We start from the raw sequence: 25,633 nt of genomic DNA, 5'->3' as shown, positions 1-25,633 counted from the left end.
TGGAAAGAGACAGGAAACATTCCAAAATTATGGAACAGGCCCTGACAAATAAAAGAATGTCATGTATTCAAGGAACAGTGGGGTCAATTCATTGTTGGTGAAGCACTTAAAGGTAGTAAAAACCAAATAAATCATGGAAAAAGTTGGAATAAAATCATAAAGGGATATTTATGCCCAGTTAGGGAGCACAGATATCCCAAGGCAGGAAATAAGGGGAAAAGGGAGAACCCCTAAGTAGCGTCAAAACTCAATTAGAAAGACAAAGGCAGGTGGGGGTGGGCAAATGGGTGAAGGTGGTCAAAATGTACAAACTTCCAGTTATAAAACAGGTACATCATGGGGATGTCATGTAAAGCATAGTGACTACAGTTAACAATACTGTATTGGTATATTTGAAAGTTGCTAAGAGAACAGATCTTAAAAGTTCTCATCACAAGAAAAAAAATTTTTTCTATGTATGGTGATCAACATTCACTAGAGTTACTATAGTGATATATATATGTATATATCTCAATATATAAACACAGAATCATTGTGTTGCATACCCGAACCTAATACAATGTTATATGTCAATTATACCTCAATTTTTCAAAAAATACATATATGTGTGTGTATGTGTGTGTGTGTGTGTGTGTATATATATATATATGTACACATACATACATACACCCAAGAGCAGCAGTGCTCAACACTTTTTACTTTGATACCATTTGAAGGCTTAAAAACTGAGGATCCTAAGGAGCTTTTATGTGGGTTACATCTACCTATTGACGTTTTCCATATTAAAAATTAAAAGTAATAAAGTTTTTTTAAAAAAGATACAGGTTAGCAAAACAAATCTTAGGAATCTGTTTATAGATGGAAATCTTTACAATACTGATGGATGAAGCCTGAGAATGAATGAAACTGCCCAAGAGGAGCTTGTCAAATAAAAAGGAAAAAAATAAATAAATAAATCTAAGATGAAACCAGTCACAAGTGTTAAAGCAACAAACAAATAAATTAAGACAAAGGATTAAAACAGAACAGAAAGCCAGAGGAAAGCCAGGAGAGTATAAATCCAGAAGCCAAGAGAAAACTTTATGAAAGAGCATTCAATAGTACTGGCAAAACGTCATGAAAGAGAAAAATTTAAAACCAACGGTTGGATTTGGAAGATGAGGAAGACATTGCTGACCTCATTATGGGTAGAATCAGAAACTAGATTGTAATAGGTTAAGGAGTAAAAAAGAGGTAGGGAAGCAAAGGAGACAACAGAAACAACTTCTAAATTTGCTGTGAAAGGAAATTAAGGAAATTAAGAAAGGCACTAGAGAGAGAAATAGATGTATGCAGGTAAAGATAGGAGTTTTTCCATTTGTTTTATTTCATTTCTTTAGAATGGCTGAACCAGAGAGGTACTATCTAATTTCAGAACATTTTCATCACCCAAAAAAGAAACCCTATACCCATTAGCATCTCCTCTTATCCCCAACCCCTAGCAACCACTATTTCTGTTTCTATGGAATTGCTTGTTCTAGACATTTCAAATAAATGGAATCATGCAGTAAGTGGCCTTTTCTGTCTGACTTCTTTCACTTAGCATATTTTCAAGGTTCATCCACACTGCAGTGTATGTCAGAATTTCATTCCTTCTTAAGGGGATCAACACTCCATTTGTATGGATATACCACATTTGTTTATGCATTCATCAGTTGATGAACATTATATTGTTTCTACTTTTTGGCTATTATAAATAATGCTGATATGACATTTTACGTGGTAATGTTTTCATTTCTCTTAGGGGGATACCAGGAGTAGAATTCTGGGGTCACAGAATAACTGTGTTGAACTTCTCGAGGAACTGTCAAACAGCAGTTTTCCACAGCAGCTACATTACTTTACACTCCTACCAGCAATGAGGGTTCCAGTTTCTCTACCTTTTCATCAACATTTGCTTTATCCATCTTTTTTATTTTAGCCATTATAGTAGGTATGAAGTGGTATCTCATTATGGTTTTGGTTTGCATTTCCATAATGGCTAACGATGGTGAACATCCTTTCACGTGCTTACTGGCCATTTGTATGTCTTCTGTGGAAAAATATCTTTTCACATCTGTTGCCCTTTTTTTAAACTGGGTTGTCTTTTTATTTTTGTGTCATAAGAGTTCCTTTCATATTCTGGATACTAGGCCCTTATCAGATATGTGATTTGCAAATATTTTCTCCTGTTACTATCTTTTCCTCACAGTATCCTTTGAAGCACAAATGCTTTTAATTTTGATGAAGTCAAATTTATCTAATTTTCCTTTGGTTGTGTTTCTGGTGTCATGTCTAAGAAACCACTGCCTAATTAATCCAACGTCATCAAAATTTACGCCTATGTTTTTTCTCTCAAGGGTTTTGGCTCTCACATTTAGGCTGCCCACCCATTTTGATTTCATTTTTGTACATGGTGTCAGGTAAGAGTCTAACCTCACTCTCTTGCATGTGGATATTCAGTTGTTCAGTACCACTGCTTGAAAAGATTATTCTTTCCCCATTAAACTATCTTGTCTCCCTTTTCGAAAATCAATTGACCATAAATGTATGGTTTGTTTCTTGACTCTTGATTTTATCTATTGATCTATATGCCTATCCTTATGCAGTACTGTACTGTTGGTGGTGGTGGTGGGGTTTTGTTTGTTTGTTTGTTTGTTTAAATCCCACACTAGCACGTAAAGAGCAATGGACTTGAAGTAAAAATAAACACCAATGGTCAAGTCCCAGCTCCGGCTCTTACTTGGGAATCGGCTATACTACAAGACTCATTTCCCTTACTCTCGCAGAATTAGGAATTAAGTGAGATGTGAAATTACCTTGTAAACAATAAAAGGTAAAATAATTAAGTTCTGTACATATTTTCTTAATGATTACGACTCAACCTCATAAATTTTGGCAGCCAGGAATGAAAGTAACATAGTAAGAACCTTTCATAATCTGTTTCTAAAAAACAGTGCCTAGCACATAGTAGGCCCTCAATAAATATTTCAGTAAAATTAACTATTTTCCAATTGCTTTGTACTCCATTTTCTATAACTGTTAAGACTGAGGAAACAACTTATAAATTTTAAATCATCAAACTTCAGGTTTTTCCTTTAGCAATTATTTCCTTGGAGGAAAAAAAAGGGGGGCGGGGGGAGTAAATTTCCCTTACGCTACTTCTAGCTTTTTAATATTATCCAATATTCCACTTAAGAAGGTTCTCCTCATATGATATTTAATAAGGAAAGGAAAATTTAAAATATTAAAGTCAAAGTGAATTCTATAAAATTTAGTAACAATGTGATTTATTTAGTTGGTAGTTCCTACAATTAACTCTGTAGTTACAATGTATACCCTTTAAGTTTAGGAGGAAAAAAAAACACCTTTTTTTGGTTCCAGCAGCTTAAGATCAATATTTGTTCAGAGGAAAGAGCAATTACTTGGGAATCAGCAATATGTTTCATCCAACAAATTTCAAAAGTGAGGTCTTTGGGCTTCCCTGGTGGCGCAGTGGTTGGGAATCCGCCTGCCAATGCAGGGGACACGGGTTCGAGCCCTGGTCCGGGAGGATCCCGCATACCGCGGAGCGACTGGGCCCGTGCGCCGCAGCTACTGAGCCTGCGCTCTGGAGCCCGCGTGCCACAACTACTGAAACCCGAGTGCCTATAGCCCATGCTCCGCAACGGGAGAAGCCACTGCAATGAGAAGCCCGCGCACTGCAACGAAGAGTAGCCCCTGCTCGCTGCAACTGGAGAAAGCCCGCGTGCAGCAACGGAGACCCAACACAGCCAAAAAAAAAAAAAAAAAAAGTGAGGTCTTTAACAACTTTATTGAGATATAATTACCTACCATAAAATGCACCCATCTTAAGAAGTATCCAATCCAAACTATATCCAACCTCCTGGGATCAACCATTATGGAAAAGAGTATTTAAAAACGAATGTCTCTATGTGTATAACTGAGACACTTTGCTGTACAGCAGATATTGGCACAGCATTGTAAATCAACTCTACTTCAATTAAAAAAAAGTGCCCAATCCAATTATTTTTAGTAAATTTACAGAGTTGTACAACTACCACCACCATCCAGTTTTAGACCATTTCCAACACCCTGAAAAGATCACTTGCGCCCATTTGCAGTGAGTCCCCAGTCCATTCCCAGGCAACCACTAATCTATTTTATGGACATTCCATAAAATGTAAAAACTGAATCATACAACATGTGGTCTTTTGCACCTAGCATAATGTTCTGGAGGTTCATCCACATTGTAGCATGTCAATAGTTCATTCATTTTCGTTGCTAAATAATATTCCAAGTTTCTTTATTTTATTTCTGGTATAAAACAACCCACAAACAATTTGTGTCCTCTTTTACAAAGAGGTTAAAAAAAAAAAAAAGTTACCGAAAATATTTACTCCTCGTATACTCCACACTACTGCCACTATCTTTCTAAAATTCAAATCTGATCACTTCTTCCTCTGCTAAAATCTCTTCAACAATTACCATCAACCTGTAAGGCAAAGTTCAAGCTCCTTGGCGGAGCACATACTATGAGCCATGTTGATCTGTCCAGTCTCATTCCCTATTGCTTCTTTCTTGAAAACTCTGCCAGCAATCAGTTATTGAGGTATATATGGTTCTCCCATGCTCTCTTCTATCACCTTTATGCCTTTGAACTCATCTACTTCACAAATTTGCATTAAGTTTTCAAGTCCAACTTAATACATCATTTCCCAGAGCCAGCCTCACTTTCTCAGCAGCTTGTGCTGTAATCAAATTACTTCTTACACCATGCCACAACTGTTTACCTATCTCTCTTACCAAACTCATCCCAGCACCTAACCTTATGTCTGAACATCACTGGTATTCAAGAAGGATCTGTTCAATTAAACAGTACATTCTGACTACTAATATTCTTCTGCTCACTTCAATAAGGAAGATCAACTGTACTCTTAAAACTGATGGTGAAAGGATCTAACAGAAGTAGTAATAACACAATTGCAAAGTCTAGGGCAGTGGTCTGCAAAACAGGGTATACTCCAGGGGTCAACAAACTATGGTCCTCCAGCCAAATCCAGCCCACAGCTTGTTTCAGTAAATAAAATTTTATTGAAAACAGCCATGCTCATTTGTTTAATGTATTGTCTGTGGCTGCTTTTACCCTACAACAGCAGAGTTGAGTAGTTCCAACAGAAACCATATGGGCTGAAAAGCCTAAAATATTTACTATCTGGCCTTTAAAAAGACTTTGTCAACCCGAAATACATCATGATGCGTGGCGGGGGGAAATATCAGAACTCCCTTTATATAAGTTTTTTCATCTCATCTTTTAAAATTCTTACTTTTGTATATGTTTTCTAATATTAATACATCGTGATATATATAATTTCTAAATGTAAAAATGTACACACATACATTGGGGATTGTGCATGCCCATATTATTTTTTTACTAATATAAGTGACTCAATTAAAAAAAATTTTTTAAACAAAAATCTAGAAAGTCTTATTAAGACAGACAAGTTTTAGAGTCTATTGAAAATTTAGCAATCAAGATTATTATATGAACAATTAGGTTCTGTAAGTACTTCAAAGGACAAGAGAAAGAGGCCTAGAATTAAATATTTTCCAAAACAAAATGCTCAAAACATCTCTAAAGAATCTTTTATGGGGTTAAAAATGTTACTCAAATGATGCAGGTAGTACTAATTCTTCAAGTTGAATGCAACCAAATATGTGTTACATAAATCCAAACTGCTTCAAAAGTGGCTGTTTTTTAAAAAAATCAGTGTAACAGACAAATCAAATGCCAATTTGCCCTTCCAAGCCCTGAAGCCCAATTGTCTGATATATAATCAATATATGATAAACATATAAACTAAGAGAATACTTCACTACATTTTTTTTAATCCATGGGTATTTAACATAATGCAATTTTGTAACTAAAGTGTTCCTTAGTTGTGATAGTAGGCTGTTTCCATTTAAGACAACAGATACTAACCTAAGGTTCTGAAGGGCCCAGGAAATACCAAATTCCTCCCTTTATAGATCTTAAGGTTAGGAAGATGGTTTCTAATAAGTCAAAAGTTGAGGCCTGATCACCATCCTCAACAAATTTATAAACTAAATTTACCAACTGAACCTGGATTTGTCAGGTCAGGGTTGTCATTCTGTGTTGAATCATATTCTCCAACAAATATTAACAGCCCCCAGAGAGAACTACACTCTACTCTGCTCACCTTTAAGGCTCTTTCTGAGGCCTTCCGAGATGACTAGCATCAGACTTTTGAGGAAGGCTAGCCATTAGACAAGGCTTTTCCCCACGATCTGACTGCTTGAAGTGACATCCAGGATCAGGTCGATCCTGTATCCAGGAATCATGACCCTCCCTGAGGCACCAGTCATCATGAGACAGTCAGTGCACTTTGGCACTTCTTGAAAACCACTGGACTGCTCCTTTAGCTGAAAGGAAAAAAAACATCAAAACCACAACAAACAAAACAAAGGGGAAAAATCAGTAATTCAACCTGAAAAGACAGAGCGTGGGGAAAAATATACCAAAACAGCCTTGTCTAGATCAAAATGTAGCCTTGCCTTGATGTAAAGATCATAGTTTCAGTATCGTTCCAGTCAATGCACGTTTATTCCTAATACGCAAACCTAAAAAATTGTAAATCTATTGCATTACATCTGAAAAGAACAATTCAAAGTGGAAGTTATATAAAACAGCTATTTATGGAACACAGCTAAATAATATAATGAAGGTATTTATAAAAGACTAACACCCTCAGGCTTAGGTCAGTGTGCCCCATCAGGAGACCAAGTACTCAGCTTTTTCATGCTCTCAAATTGTAATCTGACTTAGAGAGGCATGAAATACACCTAACAGACTGACTTGAACTGAGTTTAATTGGCAGAAACTGCCAATGCAGTCAAAGCCAATCTTAAATTACATACTGTTGAACAGAAAAGGAATTACGCTTCCATCCTCTTTAAATGACTTGACACTACTACAAGGTATATCACCTGACACAATGCTCTTGTCCTAGCATTCTGACTATCAATGTTCATGCTTGTTTAAAATAAGCGCTTGAAGATGTTTACATTATGGCCTTGAACAAAACAACTTAAAGATCTGATAAATAAATAATAAGATGACAACAATTATTTATTTAATCTTCAAAATAAAAATTCTATCAGAACCCAGAGATAAAATTCTGCTTATTTCTGTTTTTAAATACAAAATACTTTTCCTAAGACATAATGTTAAAAGGCAAGAAAAAGTCTTTAAGTTTACTGTTTAAAAAGTTGGCTCATAACTCCTTTAATACATTTGTACCCTGAAGTTAATGATACTTGATCAATTATTTTATATTCTTTTCTACTACTTATCCAATAACCCCATCTCAGTCACCACTGCCAATAATATCCACACATAGATTCCCAAGTTGAAAACCTCAAAATACTACTAAAACCGTGGGTTTTGTTTTGTTTTTACTTGTGTGAGAATATGATTAAAGCTAGAGACCTCTGTCCCCCAGAAAACTGTGCATATATATCTAGACAATGTCTGGATAAGATTTCAGGGAATTTACAGAACCCTCTGAAGCCCAAGCAGGGACCCTGGGTTCAGAACCCTGTCAGACACTTTGCTTTTTTCTTCTCCCTTACCGTCCCTGAGGACCTGCCTAGCACACCTATGAAAACCTATGAATCTCTCAGACTTCTGCCTCCCTGTTTGGCGCTGGCTTAGTTTTAGCACACCCCATGTTTTTCCTGGGTTGTTGCATGTAGTCTGCTAATTCTTCCCAGTTTACCATCCTTCAAATCTATCTTCTTTCACATTCTAGCAAAGTACACTTACTAAAATGCAAATCTGATCGTGTGACTCATCTGCTTAATATCTTCAATACCTCCTCTGCAAATGTTAACAGAATGATGTCCAGTCTCCTTAGGATGGTTTCATCTGGCCTCTACCTACACTTCAAGCATCCACTTCTCCTACCTACACTGACCATATTCCACTCATAGAATTTATAGGTTCCCAATATACTGTTCTCATGCCTTCATACTTTTATATATACACTGTTCCCTCTTCCTGCAATGTCATGGCTCAATTCCTTACTCATTCCTCAAAACTTAGCTTCTCTCTTTATTTCTGCCATGAGATTTATCTTAGAGTGTTAAAAATGCTTATTTACTTTCCTATCTTGAAAGATAATATGTTTTCTAGGGGGCAAAAGCCTTGCTTAATTCCATCTTTGTGTCCCCAGTACCTAGAATATAGCAGTACTAAATATAAATGTATGGTGTGCCACTATTCTTGTACACAACCAAAGTCACTATGCAGCACAAGAAAAATCATTGCTGAATTAATCTAAAATATACTTTAAGCATTCAAAATTGGAACAATTCATTATGGAAGGGTATTTTAGCAGCAACTCTCTAGAAAGCAAAAATTAAGTGTAACTATCACCAATTCTATGTATATATAAACTTTAAAAAAAATAATGCTAGTTATGAACATCCAAATCAGGAATTAAAGCGTAGTAAGGTTAAGAGAAAACTATGTAGTCCTTTCGATAAAAACTCCTAAGACAGATATAGCAAGCACATGATATATAATATGAATTAATTACTCCCCCTTTTTTACCCTCTTCTCCTCTACCCTATTCTCATTCTCAGGGTCTAAGAGTCCTCTTCAATACAGCATACCATATGCAGTAACTAAAGACTGACTGCAGTTGGTACAGAAGTTAATATTTGAGGGCTATCCAATAAGTGATTCTAAGTCATATCAAACACAATAAAAAAAATATTCACAGAAGACCTATTCCATATCCCTTGGACACCCAATTCCCAAGTTTAACAATTCTAAAGGTCAAGAATTAATTTTTACCTTAAACAAAACATATTGCTGGCCATGTACCTCAAAAACAGTTTTATCTTGTTTTGTTAAAGTTGTTCATTTTCACATGTATTTTTTGTAGTTTTAAAATATATATATTTGTAGTTATGTTCTAAAACTATGGTTTCTAGCCCTGACTGTGCATCAGAATCAACTTAGACACATCCAAAAATACAGATTCCCAGGTCCCTGCCCAGATCAATGGAAGCAAAATTTCCAGAATTAGAGCTGAGGCATGTATATTTTATAAAACACTTAGGTGATTTTGATGCAGCCATTTGAAAACAACTTTTCTAAATATCAGTAGTTTATATATGTAAGAGCTAGCATCAGAAGAATAATAGAAACATCTCTAAATGAAATTTTTCTTACATGTGTAGCATCTCTTATTGCTTATTGGTTCTGACAGGCTAATAAATGCTTCACCCTCTGAAATAAAAACTATTTTGATATATCTTAACACAGAATTCTAGATAATAGATGAGTAACTGTAGCCATACAGCTTCACTAAAGAATGATCAGCCAGTATTTCCTTTTAATTATTCTATTATAGTGTCTGTCTAGAGGCAATCCTTAAGAGTTTTTCTTTGCACATGACCTTGAAAAAAGGTTCTTTCAAAAAGAGTATTGCAAGTGTGAATTGCTGAAAATTCACTACAGGTATTAAATTGAAATATATCATCAACTTCTTTTAATTATGCATTTTTATTATAATTACATATTTTCAAATAATAATAATTGTAGATATCATACATTTCTATAGCACACCAGAAGTAAGGGGTTGAGAGAACACAGTCAAAAATATGGGTAAAAAAGAAAATGCAAATGATCTATATCCAACAAATTCTTAGTAAATGTTCTTGGAAAGTTAATTAATAGAGACTAACATATTTATATAGTAGTGTTACACATATGTTTAGAACATTTGAATCACAAATCAGTAAGACAGGAGCTAATCTTGATAATGAAAACTCAGAAACGAATTTACACACAGATCTGTTTAATACAGTCTATCATACTACAATGACGTCCCTCAAGATTCCTTAGAAGTCTTTTTGAAAAAGAAAAAAATAAAGAGAAAATTCCCCCAAATTCTAAGTGTACTGGGAAACAACAACAATTTTAAATATGTGTTTAAAAATCTTTGTAGACACAATTAAAATAGTTTTGACAGCTTAAGGCACATATTTTTGGTGACTTTAGTGAAATACAAATATTTTATGGTGGGGGGAGATGGGGTTTCTGAATTATTTCAGATAGTAGAAACAGATTTAAAAATTCTGGATTGTCTTTTAATCAGTATATATCATGAAGAGTTAAATACAAACTGTAATTATAGATCCTAATTATAGATTATCCTTACAAGAGATAAAACCATTAAACATTGCCCAGAATGATCCAGAAAAATCACTAATACCAGTCCACATCTCAAAGACTGATGGGACTTCTGCATCAACTTTTGAGAACTGACAAGTTGAAAGATAAGACCCCAAACTATAGCCACTTGAACACACAGTTGAGGTTACTCAGACATTTCTCTTTCTACAAACATGTGCACTTTCTGAACATCTTCCAAGCAGTTATGAAAGTAGCTGTCCTAGTTTGTCTTAAAAAGCTGGGAAAACTCATAAGGCAAAATTTTTAATGCCAAAAGCCAACAGGTTTTTTTGACTGCAAATATCTTCTCTAAAATGTTAGCCTCCAGGGCAATCATAACTGATAAAGAGATGCAGAAAAAATCTTCAGCAAATCTCAATATTTGAAAGATAACACTACTATTAGCACTTTCAAGGAAGAGAAAACTAACTGCTACATGATCCTGGAATGTCATTCATCACCAAGAAGGTACTGGCAGGATTTCTTCTGACTACTTTATTGAGCAATATAGTTAGACACGTGTTCCTGGAATCATAGCACAGAATAGTTTTCCACTGCAAAAGAGTACTCGAGAAGATCTTTGCAAGCAATAAAAACCAGAAAAAAAATTTTTTTCAATAACTCTAATTAAAATTTGGTGATTCTACCAAAACATTTGATACATTAGTAACATAACATGATAAATGGTATTATGAGTATATGACCACAAGTATGTTTATCAACACCAAAGATGAAAAAAAAAAAAAAAACCACCAAAGATGACTATTATGGCAATAAGAAATATAGATTTCTCGTGTATCAGAATTCAAAGTCCCATCTAACTCAGAGCTCATAAGTGAAAATACGGTAAACAACCAGTTTTACCAAATAGCTACATTTAAAAAGAAAAAAAGTCAAAAAATACACACATACTCTTCCATCACAAGCAGTCATCAAAAGTCCTACAGAGTTATCCAAAAAACACTACACTAAAACACACTCATGAACAATTCCGACAATGGCCTGGACTTTTATTAAATAAGGCCAAAAAATATCATTAAAATCATAAATTAAGGTAAAATGATTTCATACAGCTCAGGATTTTTGTCCATAATACACACTGTTTCTCTTGTAATTCCTAACATACTGCTAAATGATGAACCGTCACAGAGGAAATGGTATCCCTACATTATTTTGACAAACAAGTTATAAGTAATTAGATCATTCCGGCCTGTACAAATTTAGCCAGGTCAGGAGGCACTATGGCACCAAGTTTTTCCATTAACTATTTTCTACACTCAAAACAACTTTGTACCAGGTTTCTCTATAACTTTCACAGATATAATCTATGAGCCACATCCTATACCAAATCATCCACAAGATCTTTGCATTTAATCAAAATTAAAATGACTATAAAAATTCACATTACACAGGATTTGACGTATGTACAAGATAGGTAATATTAACCCTCCCCTCCCTCTTTAGCGCTCCCATACACCTAGTAGGCATCTCTAGTTTATCATTCATAAAACCACTTAATAGGTAATCCTCCCCCATAAGACTGTGAACTTAAGAACCAGAAATCCACCCTATTCATCTTTGTTATCTTCACTGACTAGAAATGCCCAGGTCATAATAGTCATTCAAGGGACACTGAGTGAATAAGAACATAATACCTACGTCACAAATGTATAGAAAACAGAAGCAGACAAACAGGAAATCAGGTAAATAGAACGTAAATTTCCAGAACATACAATAATAGAATCAAACAGAAAGACTGTAGATAGCATCAGGGAAAAAGCACTGGGTCTTGAGGGGCTGGGATGTCTTTAGAATTTAGATCAATTCTAATCCAGAATTTGGCAATAATAAATGTTATAACCTTCAGCAAATTACTTTGCCTCCCTGGATCTCAATTTCCTCATTTGTAAAATAAAAAGTAATACTAGATGAGCTCCATGTTTCCTTATATGCCATAAGGATGATTTCAAAGCAGCAGGAACACTTATGCCTGAAAAATAGCACTGGCAGAACAGATAAAATACACTATGTGAGATAATATAACTCGTAAGCAAAGGGTATTGTATGGGTGGGACGCAAAACTCCATAAACAGTAACAGGTCACATTAATAGCAGTCACTGGTAATCAAGAATTATACACATACCTAACGTGGAAATCATCAACACAATCACTCATTCAATAAATCTTTAAAAAGAATCAAGTTTTGCCAAAGGCAAACATTAAGAGAACGGAAGAGAAAGAGGCAAAGGGAACATTCTGCTTGTTATCTCCTAGTAGAAATTACAACAATATCGATCACATGAACCACACACATGCATACACACACATACACACGCACAAACACAAAAGCAAACCAAAAAGCATCTTTATGCTTCTTATAAATTGATAATTCTCCTCAAAATGAATAACATAATTTAATTACTTGGACTAGAAGAGACCAGCATTCCAGCAATCCCACTACTGTGCATATACCAAAAGAAAACCATAATTCAAAAAGACACATGCACCCCAATGTTCATTGCAGCACTATTTACAATAGCCAGGTCATGGAAGCAACCTAAATGCCCATTGACAGACAAATGGATAAAGAAGATGTGGTTCATATATACAATGGAGTATTACTCAGCCATAAAAAGGAACGAAATTGGGTCATTTTTAGAGACGTGTATGGACCTAGAGACTGTCATACAGAGTGAAGTAAGTCAGAAAGAGAAAAACAAATACTGTATATTAACACATATATGTGGAATCTAGAAAAATGTTACAGATGAACTGGTTTGCAAGGCAGAAATTGAGACACAGACGTAGAGAACAAACATATGGACACCAAGGGGGGAAAGTGGCGGGGAGCGGGGGCGCGGATGGTGGTGGATGAATTGGGAGATTAGGATTGACATATATATATATATATATATATACTAATATGTATAAAATAGGTAATAAGAACCTGCTATATAAAAAAATTAATAAAATAAAATTTTTTAAAAATTAAGCTTCCACAATATACACATATAGGGTACATCCTCTGGCCCAAAAAATGAGTCTTGTTGGAACATTAAGAACCAAACATGCCGATGATCGAAGAAACTCCTAAACTTGAAACCCAACACAACTCAGAGACCTATGTTCCAACCGCATATCCAAAATAAACCTTTGCCTTATAACAAATGACTCTTCCACCTCAGATAAGAAGTAGCAGTGATCAATTTTGATCTTGATGACTACCAGACTCAATACAACAATATTTATAATCAATATTTTTAAAATATAAGCTCTGTTCTCAGAACTATGCTAAATATTGTAGAAGATATAAGAGAACTAAAAGGTAAGCTCCTGGCCCACAGGAAAATCTTCCCCACTTTACTAGCAAGGAGTTTTAGGTTATTATAAACACATAGGTCTATTTCTCCAATATCTTTCCCAAGGACCTAGGAAGAAAGGTGAGCAATTCCAACATCCACGTATATTTCAAGATATTTTTTAAAGCTAGAGGAGGTCCTATGAAACAAATATTACAAACAAACCAGATCCAGATATATGGGAACAAAATATACTGTACCCCAAAGGGCATTTCTACAAAGGTGGTAAGACCAGAGCACCTTGAATGGATAATCTCACACGTAGGAATATAAATATAAATATAAATGTAAATATAAATATAAAGGAGAAATACCATTGTAGTCATCATAACTACAAAACAAAATCATTAGTATTTCTGACCTGATTATTGATATCTCAATCTTTCTCTCAGTCAAATTTTTCAAAAGGAAGGTAAAGTGGGAAAAATCAGTTTGAGAGCTTCAATTTTAAAGTTAAACAACATATTGATTGTTCATGTATATAATCAATGTCTATCTGTTCCTGCTAGTGGCAGGATATAATTGGCTATACACATCAACTAAGTTTAAGAAAGCCCCAAAATCCATTAAGTTCAGCTATGGAGTGTTCCAAGGCTACTAATTATGTATAGACTATAAATTATTTAATTATGAATTTTAATCTACCTAAATTTTTCAACTGTTTCTCTATGAATTATATCCTAAACTCCCTTCAACATCAACTGCTCAAACAAAATAATTCTGGCTCTCTTCCCCTCAAGTCAAGATCAGGCAATAACAATTCTTTACTAGTTCCAATGCTTCATGATAGAACAATACAGTTGTTCTTTTCATTACAGCCTACCAAGCACTTTCATATACATTATTTCATTTCAGTCTTCCAACAACCCTATGAGGTAAGGCAAGAATTATCACTTTTATTTCACGAACAAGGATAGAAATTTAGGGAAGCTAGGTAACTGATACAAACTTCACTGCTAGAAAGTAGTTGAACAATGACTAGAAACCACGTGTCCTGACTCCATATCCAATCTGCATTCCGCAATGTCACACAAACGAAAGTATTTCTAAAAATTACTGAACTTAAAGACTACACTCTTCCTACTTAATCAAACCGTGTGTAAATACAGTGAGAATTAAAATTAAGATTCTAAATCAAATGCAAGCAGTAAAGAGAGTAGCCTAAACCATCTCCTTTCTACATCAACCTATTTTAATAAACGACATGTTCAAAAGCAATGTTCAGGGACTTCCCTGGTGGTCCAGTGGTAAAGAATCTGCCTTGCAATGCAGGGGACACGGGTTCAATCCCTGGTCAGGGAACTAAGATCCCACATGCTGAGGGGCAACTAAACCCATGTGCCACAACTACTGAGCTCGTGCACTTCAACTAGAGCCTGCGAGCCACAAACTACAGAGCCCACGCGCCCTGGAGCCTGTGCACCACAACTAGAGAAGAGAAAACCCACACGCCACAACTCGAGAGAAGCCTGCGCACCACAACAAAGAGCCCACGCACCGCAACGAAAGATCCCGCATGCCTCAACAACAAAAAAAAGAGCAGTTTAAATACTAAACTAAGAACAGCTTAAAGTTAAAATAAACCTCTGGCACTCACCCTATCACATCACACACAACCAACTCTGCACAATGCATGCTAGTAGAGAATACGTGAGGTTAGCTATAAATTATTTATACGGTATTTGACTTAGAATTAAAATGCCCAAACACCTTCACTTTTCCTAGTTTTAACCTCCTCTTGGCTTTGCTGTACTCTAGTCTAGGAATCTCCATAGTGCAGTACACATGACAAACCACTGAAATATGGGAAGAAATTATTAGAATGCTGTCTCCATTTTTTTAGCCTGAAAATAAGAACTCATTTTACTAAATTTACTATATGAACTGACACTGTGACCCTCACATAAACTCAAAAATACATATATAATTGAGATGGGTGGTAGGCTCCAAAATTTTTCACAGAAGGGATTCCTATTCAAGAAAATTTAGAGGCCACTGCTACAAACAACAGAGAAGGTAAATGAGTTCTAGGAGCCAGATGACTCTAGATTGCATCAAATAAAGAGAGAACCTACTTAAGGTTTCAATATCCTACCATGTACACATAAATAAAGATTTTTCAACTGCATTTGCATAATCCATGCTGATATAAACATAACTTACCTCATCCTGGACTCCACTGGTAGTAGTCAACTTGCTCCCATCAGTAATTGTAATAATTATTGCTGGCTCCAAAAAAAAAGGGTTTCTTCCCTAAAGTCAAAAAACACATTGATCGTATTAAGGTCTAGAGATCAGCTTAATTATTCTATTCTGAGTAAAAAGTTAATTTTCAGAACAGTATATAAATCCCCCTTTCTTGTTTTTAAATTTTATTTATAGCACATACCTTTTGTACATTTTTTAAAAAGGTTTAGAAGGAAATGTAAACTAAACAGAGGTTAACCTTGAAGGGTTAGAATTAGAAAGAGGAAAAAATGGATTTTTCACTTCTTTCTACATTTTTGTATTGTATTAATTTTTACAGTGAGCATCTATATTTATGTAACTAACTAAAAGTATTTAATTTCTTAAAAGGGACCCTACATTTCAATTCTAATGATTTGACATATCTAGATATTACAAATTAAAATAATAATTTTCTTTAGAAACTTCTTAAAGAGGAAAGCAAAATACTAGGTGATCCTTTACCAAGTAATCTATGCCTATAATCAAAGTATCTAACCAAGTGACTAGGTATGGAAAGGCTCTAAGAGCTGGTTCCAAAGAAACACTAGGCCTACCCTGAGCTTAGCAAAATTTAAGAACAGTCCAATATGAAAAGTTAAAAGTAAGAAGGATGGCTACTTAAAGAAACTGCTTGGCGAGAGGAGTAAAAAAACAACAGCAGCGGAGGCAATGGAACACAGTGGCACAGAGCTCTTAAAATGCTCTATAGTTAAGGTGAAATAACTTCAATAACTTCCATTCAAATCTCTGGCCAAGTCACTCTATGAGTACTGTGATCAATTCTAGGTGACACATTTTGGTAGGGACTCAGATAAACATAAGCTTATCTTTTACATATAAATGACTCTCATTTGAGATACTGAAGCAGATTCTGTACAACTCTTTAAGGCAAAACCATGACCAGAGGGTAGAAGTTTCAAGAGGGTAAACCCTAAGCTGGAAATCAAAGGTATCAAATTCTCTGCTACTAATAGTGTTCAAGAAAGGACAGAACAAAGTTGTGTTGGATATGATGTAAAACAGCATACGACAAATGCACACTTTAATGGGCATATGAATCACTTGGTGATCTTAATAAAATGCAGGCTCTGGTTCAATAAGTCTGGGACAAAGACTAAGGTTTCGCATTTCTAACAAGACTGCAGGCTAGGAGACGCTAATGTTCACTGACCATACATAGAATAGCAAGAATGTAGAAGGGTTATATGCATGTAATATCTTATGGTTCTGTAACATTTTCCTTACATTTATATAACTCTCAGTCATTAGCAGATTACAGTACATACTCCGTATTTGTTGAATGAGTTTACCAACACTTTTCACATACGGTAACTGTGATTATAACCTAATCATAAGGTGGGAGCAGGGGGTATCTGGTATATTAAATTTCTTGATCAAGTCAAAAAAGTGTATGTAAGTGGCATATACAGTTTTCAGACTGGTGTCCAAGAAACAATGGTTCCAGGTAGAGAAAACTTCCTCTGGTCATATAAAATTAAAATATGTTGGATATAACCTTTTAAGCTCTCAAACGCACAGTCACATTCAAATGTTACTAGAACCTTGTAGGAGAAAGGCATGAATTTCCCTTCCCCTCCTCCTCTACAACATTCATGGCAGATGGAACACATTTGGGGAGACATTACATTACACACCATTCACCCCCAACATAAACAATAAATTCTCATAATGCAGATCTTCTCTTTAATCGAGAAACGGCCAATGTTCATATTCCCAACCTCTGAGCTTTGATTGGCTCCCTCAAGAAGAATGCTTTTCCTTTTCCCTGCCCACAACCCATCCAATTCCAAATCATTTTTTAAGGCCCAGTTTAAGTCTTCCTCTTCTGCCTTGAAACCTTCCCTGATTACTCTGGCCTTGAATAATTCAGCCCTTTCCTTCTCCAAATTTTAAGAGTGGTAGTTTTCAAACTTAAATTAATAAAAGTATAAATATAACGTTTCCTCAAATAAAATTGGATTTAGAGTGCTTTCATGGAGTACATTTTGAATACCGCTTCCCCACAGCATTTATCCTCTCCTTCTCATATTTCCAATTTAAATATACAACACCTCACACAACAACGTAAATGTAATTAACACTACTGAACTCTACACTTAAAAATGGTTAAGGTGGTAAATTTTGTTATGCGTTTTTACTACATTTCTTAAAAAATACACCATCTTGTACTGTTTGCTATTGTTTCCTGTTTGAATACACTAAAGGCAAGGATCATGTCATAATTCTTCCTCAGCACTGAGCACAAAATATCTAAGCACTGGACAGTTAAATATTCATTGATTCACTGATTACAGCCTAATATAGACCTGCCCAAGTTCACAGAGCCACTCGGAACTACACAAACTTCAACAAGCTTCAAAATATATAGATGTTACTTACCTTTACCTCAATATAAATGAGTGCTTCCCAAACTTAACATATGGCAATTTGCTAGGCTACAAGGGTATACCACCTCCTTCCTACATATGTCCAACCGTCCATTGTCCATTCATTCATGTTTGTCATTCAAACATTTACTGAGTGGCTACCGTACATAGGGATTGTGTTAGATGCATGATACATAATCACTACTCTCACACATCATAAACGTACGTACCTATGTACCTATAATAACTCTCCTCTCCTGGTCTCTACAAATACCATTTTAGCTCAAAAATTGGCAAAGGGAGATAAAGAAAATCAAGACGTCCTAGTATCTTCGAAACTACTATACCTCGCTTTCACCCTTAAGCTAAAACTACTTTGGCTGACATGCAAATCTGTTAATGCCACTACAGCATGGACTAAATACTTGCAAAAGTGTCTCTGTATCACCTTTACATTTTAACCTAAATCAAAGTCATACTTTCTGATCAAACATTGGACACCCATCTATTCTTATTTCTGTGTAAACACGATCAGAATTATCCGCCGAAGGATTGGTCATATTTATAATTAAACGACAATGGTCTACAATTATTAAGAACTTTACGGATGATGATGTCCACCCAAAAGCTAATACGTACTTTCTAAAGAACCACAATGTCTAAAAGTCAAGTTCAAATGTATTAAAATTTAGCAAAAGGTCTGAGTTATTAAAATTTAAGCTAAATTCAAACACTAAAATCAAAGTTACTTTTTCCTTGACAACAAAGCTTTCAATTGATACTTTACTAGAGTCTTATACACATAATACTCCCCAGAGTCTATGCCTGAAATTACTGTAATAACCAGGTACTTGATAATAACAATAAAGCACTTATATTTATCTCATTTGACCCTAAAAACTTGGTGAGGTAAAACGTTTAGGGAGATTAAACAATATAACCCTAAGTCACACAATTGTAACTGGCAATGCCAGAACATGATTCCAACTCTAAATCGCATGGTCTTTCTACAGCATCTGAAGGTCCTACTGGTAGCAGCTAAATTCTCTTGAATACAATTCTATACCAACCTGGGTTGTGCCACAGTCACACAACAGTGAATGTTATTACAATTAGTTTGGTTTACTATATTCCATCTGCAGTAAAATTAACTACATACAGTAGGACTATTCCATTACTTGGTTTCCTGTTGCTCTGTGATGTCTTACCTACCAATTTTTCTATATATAAATCAATATACCACCTCCCAGCAAAAACACAGTAAAACAAAATGCTATATAGATAGATAGATATCACTTACTTTTGAAAACTATATAACTTCAATCAACTTTCACTTTACATACAAACAAAAAAATAAATATTAAGTTTTTAATGACTTTAAATTTTGGAAAATACAGGTAAAGATCAAAGGCAGAGAAAAGTAAAGAAAAATATGGCTATCCTCATTTCACCTATTTACTCACTTAACCCTACTGTGCCTAAGAGCCCTTCCTTTCTAAGGTGAAAGAGTTTAGTCAAGAATCACAATAAGAAAAGCAATAGTGTTAGTTATGATAAAAATTAGAATAATGAGGGACTTCCCTGGTGGTCCAGTGGTAAAGAATCCTCCTTACAATGCAGGGAACTCGGGTTAGATCCCTGGTCGGGGAACTAAGATCCCACATGCCACGGGGCAACTAAGCCTGAATACCACAACTACTGAGCTCGTGCGCCTCAACTAGAAAGCCCGCGTCCTGCAAAACTACAGAGCCCACGCGCTCTGGAACCTGTGCGCCACAACAATAGAGCCCACGCACCCTGTAGCCTACACGCCACAACTAGAGAAGAGAAAACCCGCACACCACAAGTAGAGAGAAGTCTGCGCACCGCAACGAAGAGTCTGCGTGCCGCAAGGAAAGATCCCAGGTGCCTCATCGAAGATCCCATGTGCTGCAACTAAGACCCGACGCAGCCAAAACTAAACAAATTTTTTTTTAAATTAGAATAATGATTTAATGAATGTAATTTATACACAAAAGGAGGGTTTTTTTCCTTCAGGGAAAAGTTAATCCCAACCTCTATATAAAACTGATTGTCTTAACATTTATCTAAGCGTAAATTTCTAAATCACCTGCAGCAAATGAGCAGACCATGTTGCGCCATGAAGCTTCTTAGGCATAGTTTTAGGCTGCTCCTCCTCCGCCTTTGGTAGTACACTTACTCTTGGCAGAAGCGCGTAAGTAACTGGCATCTTTCTCTGACATTCTCTTTTATCCAGCAAACTAAAACACGTTTTTGGTTGTCTGCCAGTATCACAAGATTATTTTTTTTCACGTTTTACAAAAAATAAACATTTCAAAAGTCTAAAGTTATGATTTAATCAGTGTAATATAATGTTTTTAGCTATTCAGGGCCAAGCCTCTGCAGTTTAATAATTCTCAAATCTTTATATTTAAAAGTCACTACTTTCCATTTTTATTCTTAATAAGTATGTTTATGAAGTCACTCAATTTGGGGACAGTTCATATTAGAATTTGCCTCAAAATTCACCTTGGTCATAAAGCTAGACTTTAGCTTAGTTGAGTTGAAAAGAAAAAAAAAAAAAAAATTTAAGCTCTGCTACAACAAAGGCAGCCAGTAGAGGGACTAAAAGTTTACTTTTGCCATTGGCAAAACTAAACTCAGATGTTTTACTCTCACTGGTTTTTGGCATAAAGAAATCTAGACATGTAACAAAAAATACAGTGCAAAGTATAATACTCTACCTCTAGAGATATTTACTAATGGAAATCTTGTCATTTAGAAAATTTGGTTTTAATATTGGTCAAAAGTCTCAGGTAAAAGAGTTTTGTTAAAGACAAATACAAAAACTTTTACTTCACGTAAGTTCTCTCAATAATTTAACAGTATTCTGATGTTAAACGAATTAAGGCATAAAATCTCAATAAGAAAACTTAAAGAATATAATTAAAGTAAGTAGGTCTTATCCACTAAAACCTATTTCATTTTTGCAAAGAAAATGCTTTTGAAAATGTTAAAACAAGTTATTTAGCAAAAATAGTTTTGAAAACGCAAAATCAAGGCTAATTTACCTTCAAATATAAACTAACCTGGTTCTCAGAATCAGCATTTTTAGTTTTACCCAAGAAATTTAAAATATAGGGGGAAGAGGCACAGGAATTTTACTGTACCCTTAAACAAGTCTTTCTGAAGCGAAAGGAAGGCAGCCCTGAGCATTCAGCAGACCTTTTAGTGGCTACCTCTGCTGCAGGACCAAAGGCCTCAAGTCTTCTTTCCGTGCCACCATGCTCCACCATGATTATCATTGCTTTAAACAAATCCCAGAAAGACAGCCAAGTGCCTGTCTATGCTACACTTTTCCCAGGGCAGGGAAAATGTACACCAAAGATCCACTCTCTGGCTCTCTCCTGTGACAGCAACTTCGGCTAACCCACATCTATTACTGGCTAGCTATTTTGCTATGTGCCAGGAAAGCTATGGCCAACAGAAATCACCCAAAAAGATGTTAAGGTGTATAACATTATACGTCTAGGCTAAAAGTATATTACCTAGCAGAAAATCAAGAAGTTCCAGAAATAGCCCGTGCTTTTTTCAATCTAAAACTTCCTTTTCAAGTAAATTACAGTGACAACAAGCAAAAATGTAAGGAAATGGAAAGGGCAGCCCTGAGAAATAAGTACTACATCACTCAAGGTTCTCATGCATATACTGGACAAGTACCTAGCAGGATTGCTGCTAAAAATTTTGTAAGTTAAGTTCAAGACTAGAGCTTTAGGTTCCCTTTATTTACATCACTGTAGAATCTATATAAATACTGAAAATATGAAAAGAGTCCTGCATTATCTACCTTATTTTTCTCTATTACCATAGATAATAAAGAGGTAACAATATATGTTCTTCTAAAATATGATAAACCACCTCATATTCATTTAGAAACTTTTTCTGACACTTCCCTTCATAATTTGTCAAAAATCAGATTCTATAAAAAATATAAAATACAGAAACATTAATATTAAACGTATTTTTCTACTTTAAGCTTATTTCTAAAAGTATTAGATTGCAATTCACATCCAAAGCCTTATTAGTCATAATACCAATAAACACTTCTACAACTATACAGAATTGAGAAAAGAGGCTTTTAATACATACTTTGCAACACAAGTCAACCAGAATAAATAACATTCTTTGGTTTAATATTGCTCAAACTTCAGACATTTGAATACCACAACCAGAATTTTTTCAATATCTACTTATTACCTGCACTAATATTTATATACTTAATATTTTTCTTTAAATCAGTTCCTTTTTTTTATTTTAGCCTCAAACTCTAGCAATAAGACCTATGAAATCATTCTATTCAATAACTCACTGTCATTAATATTGTTTAGCTTTTTTTTTTTTAAAGGGTGGGGGGGTTCATTATATTACAGGGATGAATACACAACTGGTTAATTACACGTTCCAAACAAAATATAATCATTATTTAAGTCAGTAAAGGCCCAACAGGCTTACATTAAGATCAATATTCCAAGGCCAGAATTACAAGTTTTATGTTTGTTTTCAAATTCAGCAAGATTACTTTTAGAGTCAAGACCCCAAGTAGTGTGGCATAAATAAGTCTTTTGATGTAAAAACTCAGATATTCATCTTAAGAAATTAGTGCTTTGGGTGGTGGTGTGATGAACTGGGAGATTGGGATTGACATATATACACTAATATGTATAAAATGAATAACTAATAAGAACCTGCTGTATAAAAAAATAAATAAAATAAAATTCAAAAAAAAGAAAAAGTTTTTGCTGAAAAAGCAAAAAAAAAAAAAAAAAAGAAATCAGTGCTTTTAAAATAATACCTTCGACTACATACAAAAGATTTCTGAAGGATACACGCTATAAACTGATTAATCATGGTTGCCTCTGAAGAACTGAAGTGAGCAACTGTATAACTTTCTCTAATGCTTGAACTTTTTAACCATGTGCATTTATAACATATTCAAAACAAGTACTCTTCAAAATAAAAATGTGCTCAGTATCCAAAAATAAAACTTTTAAAAAAAATCTCCTAGTGTATAGAAACCTAGTACTTAGAATACATTAAAGTATAAACTAAAGAAAAACATGTTAAAATTCCCCATTAAAAGAAATATATTTTTAGTTTCAAGTAATGCCATTACACAATTGTGTACCAGTACAGTTCCTTTATCTATTTAATTCCTTATTTTTAAAAAAATAGCATTAGAAACAGATGGAATAATAAGACTTGAGCAAAAGTAGGAGGGAATCTCATGTATTTATTTTAACATAATGAGTAAGGAGCAATATCCTAAGATTTGATTTAAATAATAAACTAAATACAGCTGATCCTTGAACGCAAGGGGTTGAGGGGCGCTGACCCCTGCACAGTCAAAAATACGCATATAACTTAATAGTCGGACCTTCGTATCTGCGATTCCGCAACCTCAGATTCAACCAACCCCAGACTGTGTAGTACTGTAGTATGCAAGAAAAAATTACACATGTAAGTGTCATTCAAGGGTCAGCTGTAGTAGTAATGTAAAAAATATTCACTATAAGAACTGAAGAATTACTAGCCTGACTTTGTGAAAAAGATGAATGTTAAACTCAATGACTGATAAGACTAACAATGAGTGCATCAAAGGACAGTAATATAAATTAAATGTATTTAAATATTAAATATTTAAATAATTTCACAGAATTTTGAGTTTTACATCTGAACTGGAGTCTAAAGTTTGGATAAGATTACTCTAACAAATAAATAATTGGTTTTGGTATTATTTAATAAATAGTAGCAGGCAAACAGTGTTTATACTGGCATAAAAAGAGTAATGAGGGTATCAGAAATATAATTTTACTTAAGAAATACTAACATTCTGGATAAAGAACCTAATACATCCATTATACTAAATGGATTGCGTGGTATTAATTTAATTCCAGCAAAGCATATAATAATAAACATGTTAGGGAATTCCCCGGCAGTCCAATGGTTAGGGCTCTGTGCTCTCACTGCCGAGGGCCCAGGTTTGATCCTTGGTCAGGCAACTAAGATCCCACAAGCTGCGCGACACAGCCAAAAAAATAAAATAATTAAAAAAAGAAAAAAAAACATGTTAGAAACATAACAGAAAAAGTAAAAAAATAAAAGCCAAGATGAAAACACATTTTCAAAGATAGGCCAAGTGATACAGCAATAATGCTGAAAATTAATTTAACCTCAAAAAAAAAAAATCATATAGATCTGCCTATTCTATCAAAAATAATCGAGCTTCCCTGGTGGCGCAGTGGTTGAGAATCTGCCTGCTAACGCAGGGGACACGGGTTCGAGCCCTGGTCTGGGAAGATCCCACATGCCGCGGAGCAACTGGGCCCGTGAGCCACAACTACTGAGCCTGCGCGTCTGGAGCCTGTGCTCCGCAACAAGAGAGGCCGCGATAATTACAGGCCCGCACACCGCGATGAAGAGTGGCCCCCACTTGCCGCAACTAGAGAAAGCCCTCGCACAGAAACGAAGACCCAACACAGCCATAAATAAATAAATAAACCCAAAGTTTAAAAAAAAAAAAAATCATCTCCTTGGGTGTTGACTACACCAAACCTACAGATATTACTTTTGCAAAAGTCTGATTAAATCACATCTTTAACCATTATCATTACTTCCTTCTAAACATCCATACTATGAATATGCTCTCAAAAGAATCATTCACACATACCACAGCTATCCTACAAAAAAGATGGAATTCAACCACAGCATTCTACCTAAGTATCTTTAAGACTACAAGTGAAAATGAAGAACTGCCTAATAAATACTGCATATCAGTAAAGTTAGCGATAAAGTATTAAACTTAATAAAGGAAAATAATTCATGATAAGCACTTGGAAAACCTAATAGTCTATTATTTCCCATATGCTACAGCTTAATAAGGTCAACCTCAAAATAATTTAATTGGATAAATCAAATTGCGAGATTTAGTTTTAAGGGGCCCTGCTTTGTAAAAATACATATATAATATATGGAATTTTCGTTTTCTAGGAAAGAATTTGTGGTAACCCAATTTCAGTAAGTTTTTTTAGGAGGAAATATTTAAATTTCTCCAAACCCATTATACAGGTATATGTACTTGACTAAAGAGTTTCTAGAAATTCATTCTTGCTAAATTCTGATTCAAACATTTACTGATGCTCATGCTAAGCACCTTCCCAAGTGTTTATAGATATAAATTTTTCAAAATAGATGACACATTTGGGAAACAAAAAACTAACCACATAATATTTGGGTTCTACTGTTAAAAACAAATTTTTACAAGCCTTCCTATCTATACATACAAATCCACCAAGGTTTTAAGTTAGAAATGAAC

General features: G+C 34.8%; 1 protein-coding gene across 3 annotated transcripts in view; it reads right to left on the bottom strand.

Annotated features, from left to right (window-relative positions):
* INTS6 (integrator complex subunit 6) overlaps positions 1-25,633 on the bottom strand; it is a 109,435-nt gene that overhangs the window by 69,385 nt on the left and 14,417 nt on the right. For all 3 annotated transcript variants that reach the window (XR_011071000.1, XR_011070999.1, XM_068526643.1), the window contains exon 4: positions 15,809-15,898. Coding sequence is in view for 1 of the 3 variants with exons in the window: in XM_068526643.1 (XP_068382744.1) it covers positions 15,809-15,898 (90 nt within the window). In the remaining 2 variants the exon portion in view is untranslated. The remainder of the gene's footprint in view (positions 1-15,808; positions 15,899-25,633) is intronic.

Source organism: Eschrichtius robustus, chromosome 18, assembly GCF_028021215.1.
Source record: "Eschrichtius robustus isolate mEscRob2 chromosome 18, mEscRob2.pri, whole genome shotgun sequence".
Taxonomy (NCBI): domain Eukaryota; kingdom Metazoa; phylum Chordata; class Mammalia; order Artiodactyla; family Eschrichtiidae; genus Eschrichtius; species Eschrichtius robustus.
The sequence above is the reverse complement of the archived record's forward strand: the minus strand, read 5'-3'. Positions and strand labels throughout refer to the sequence as shown.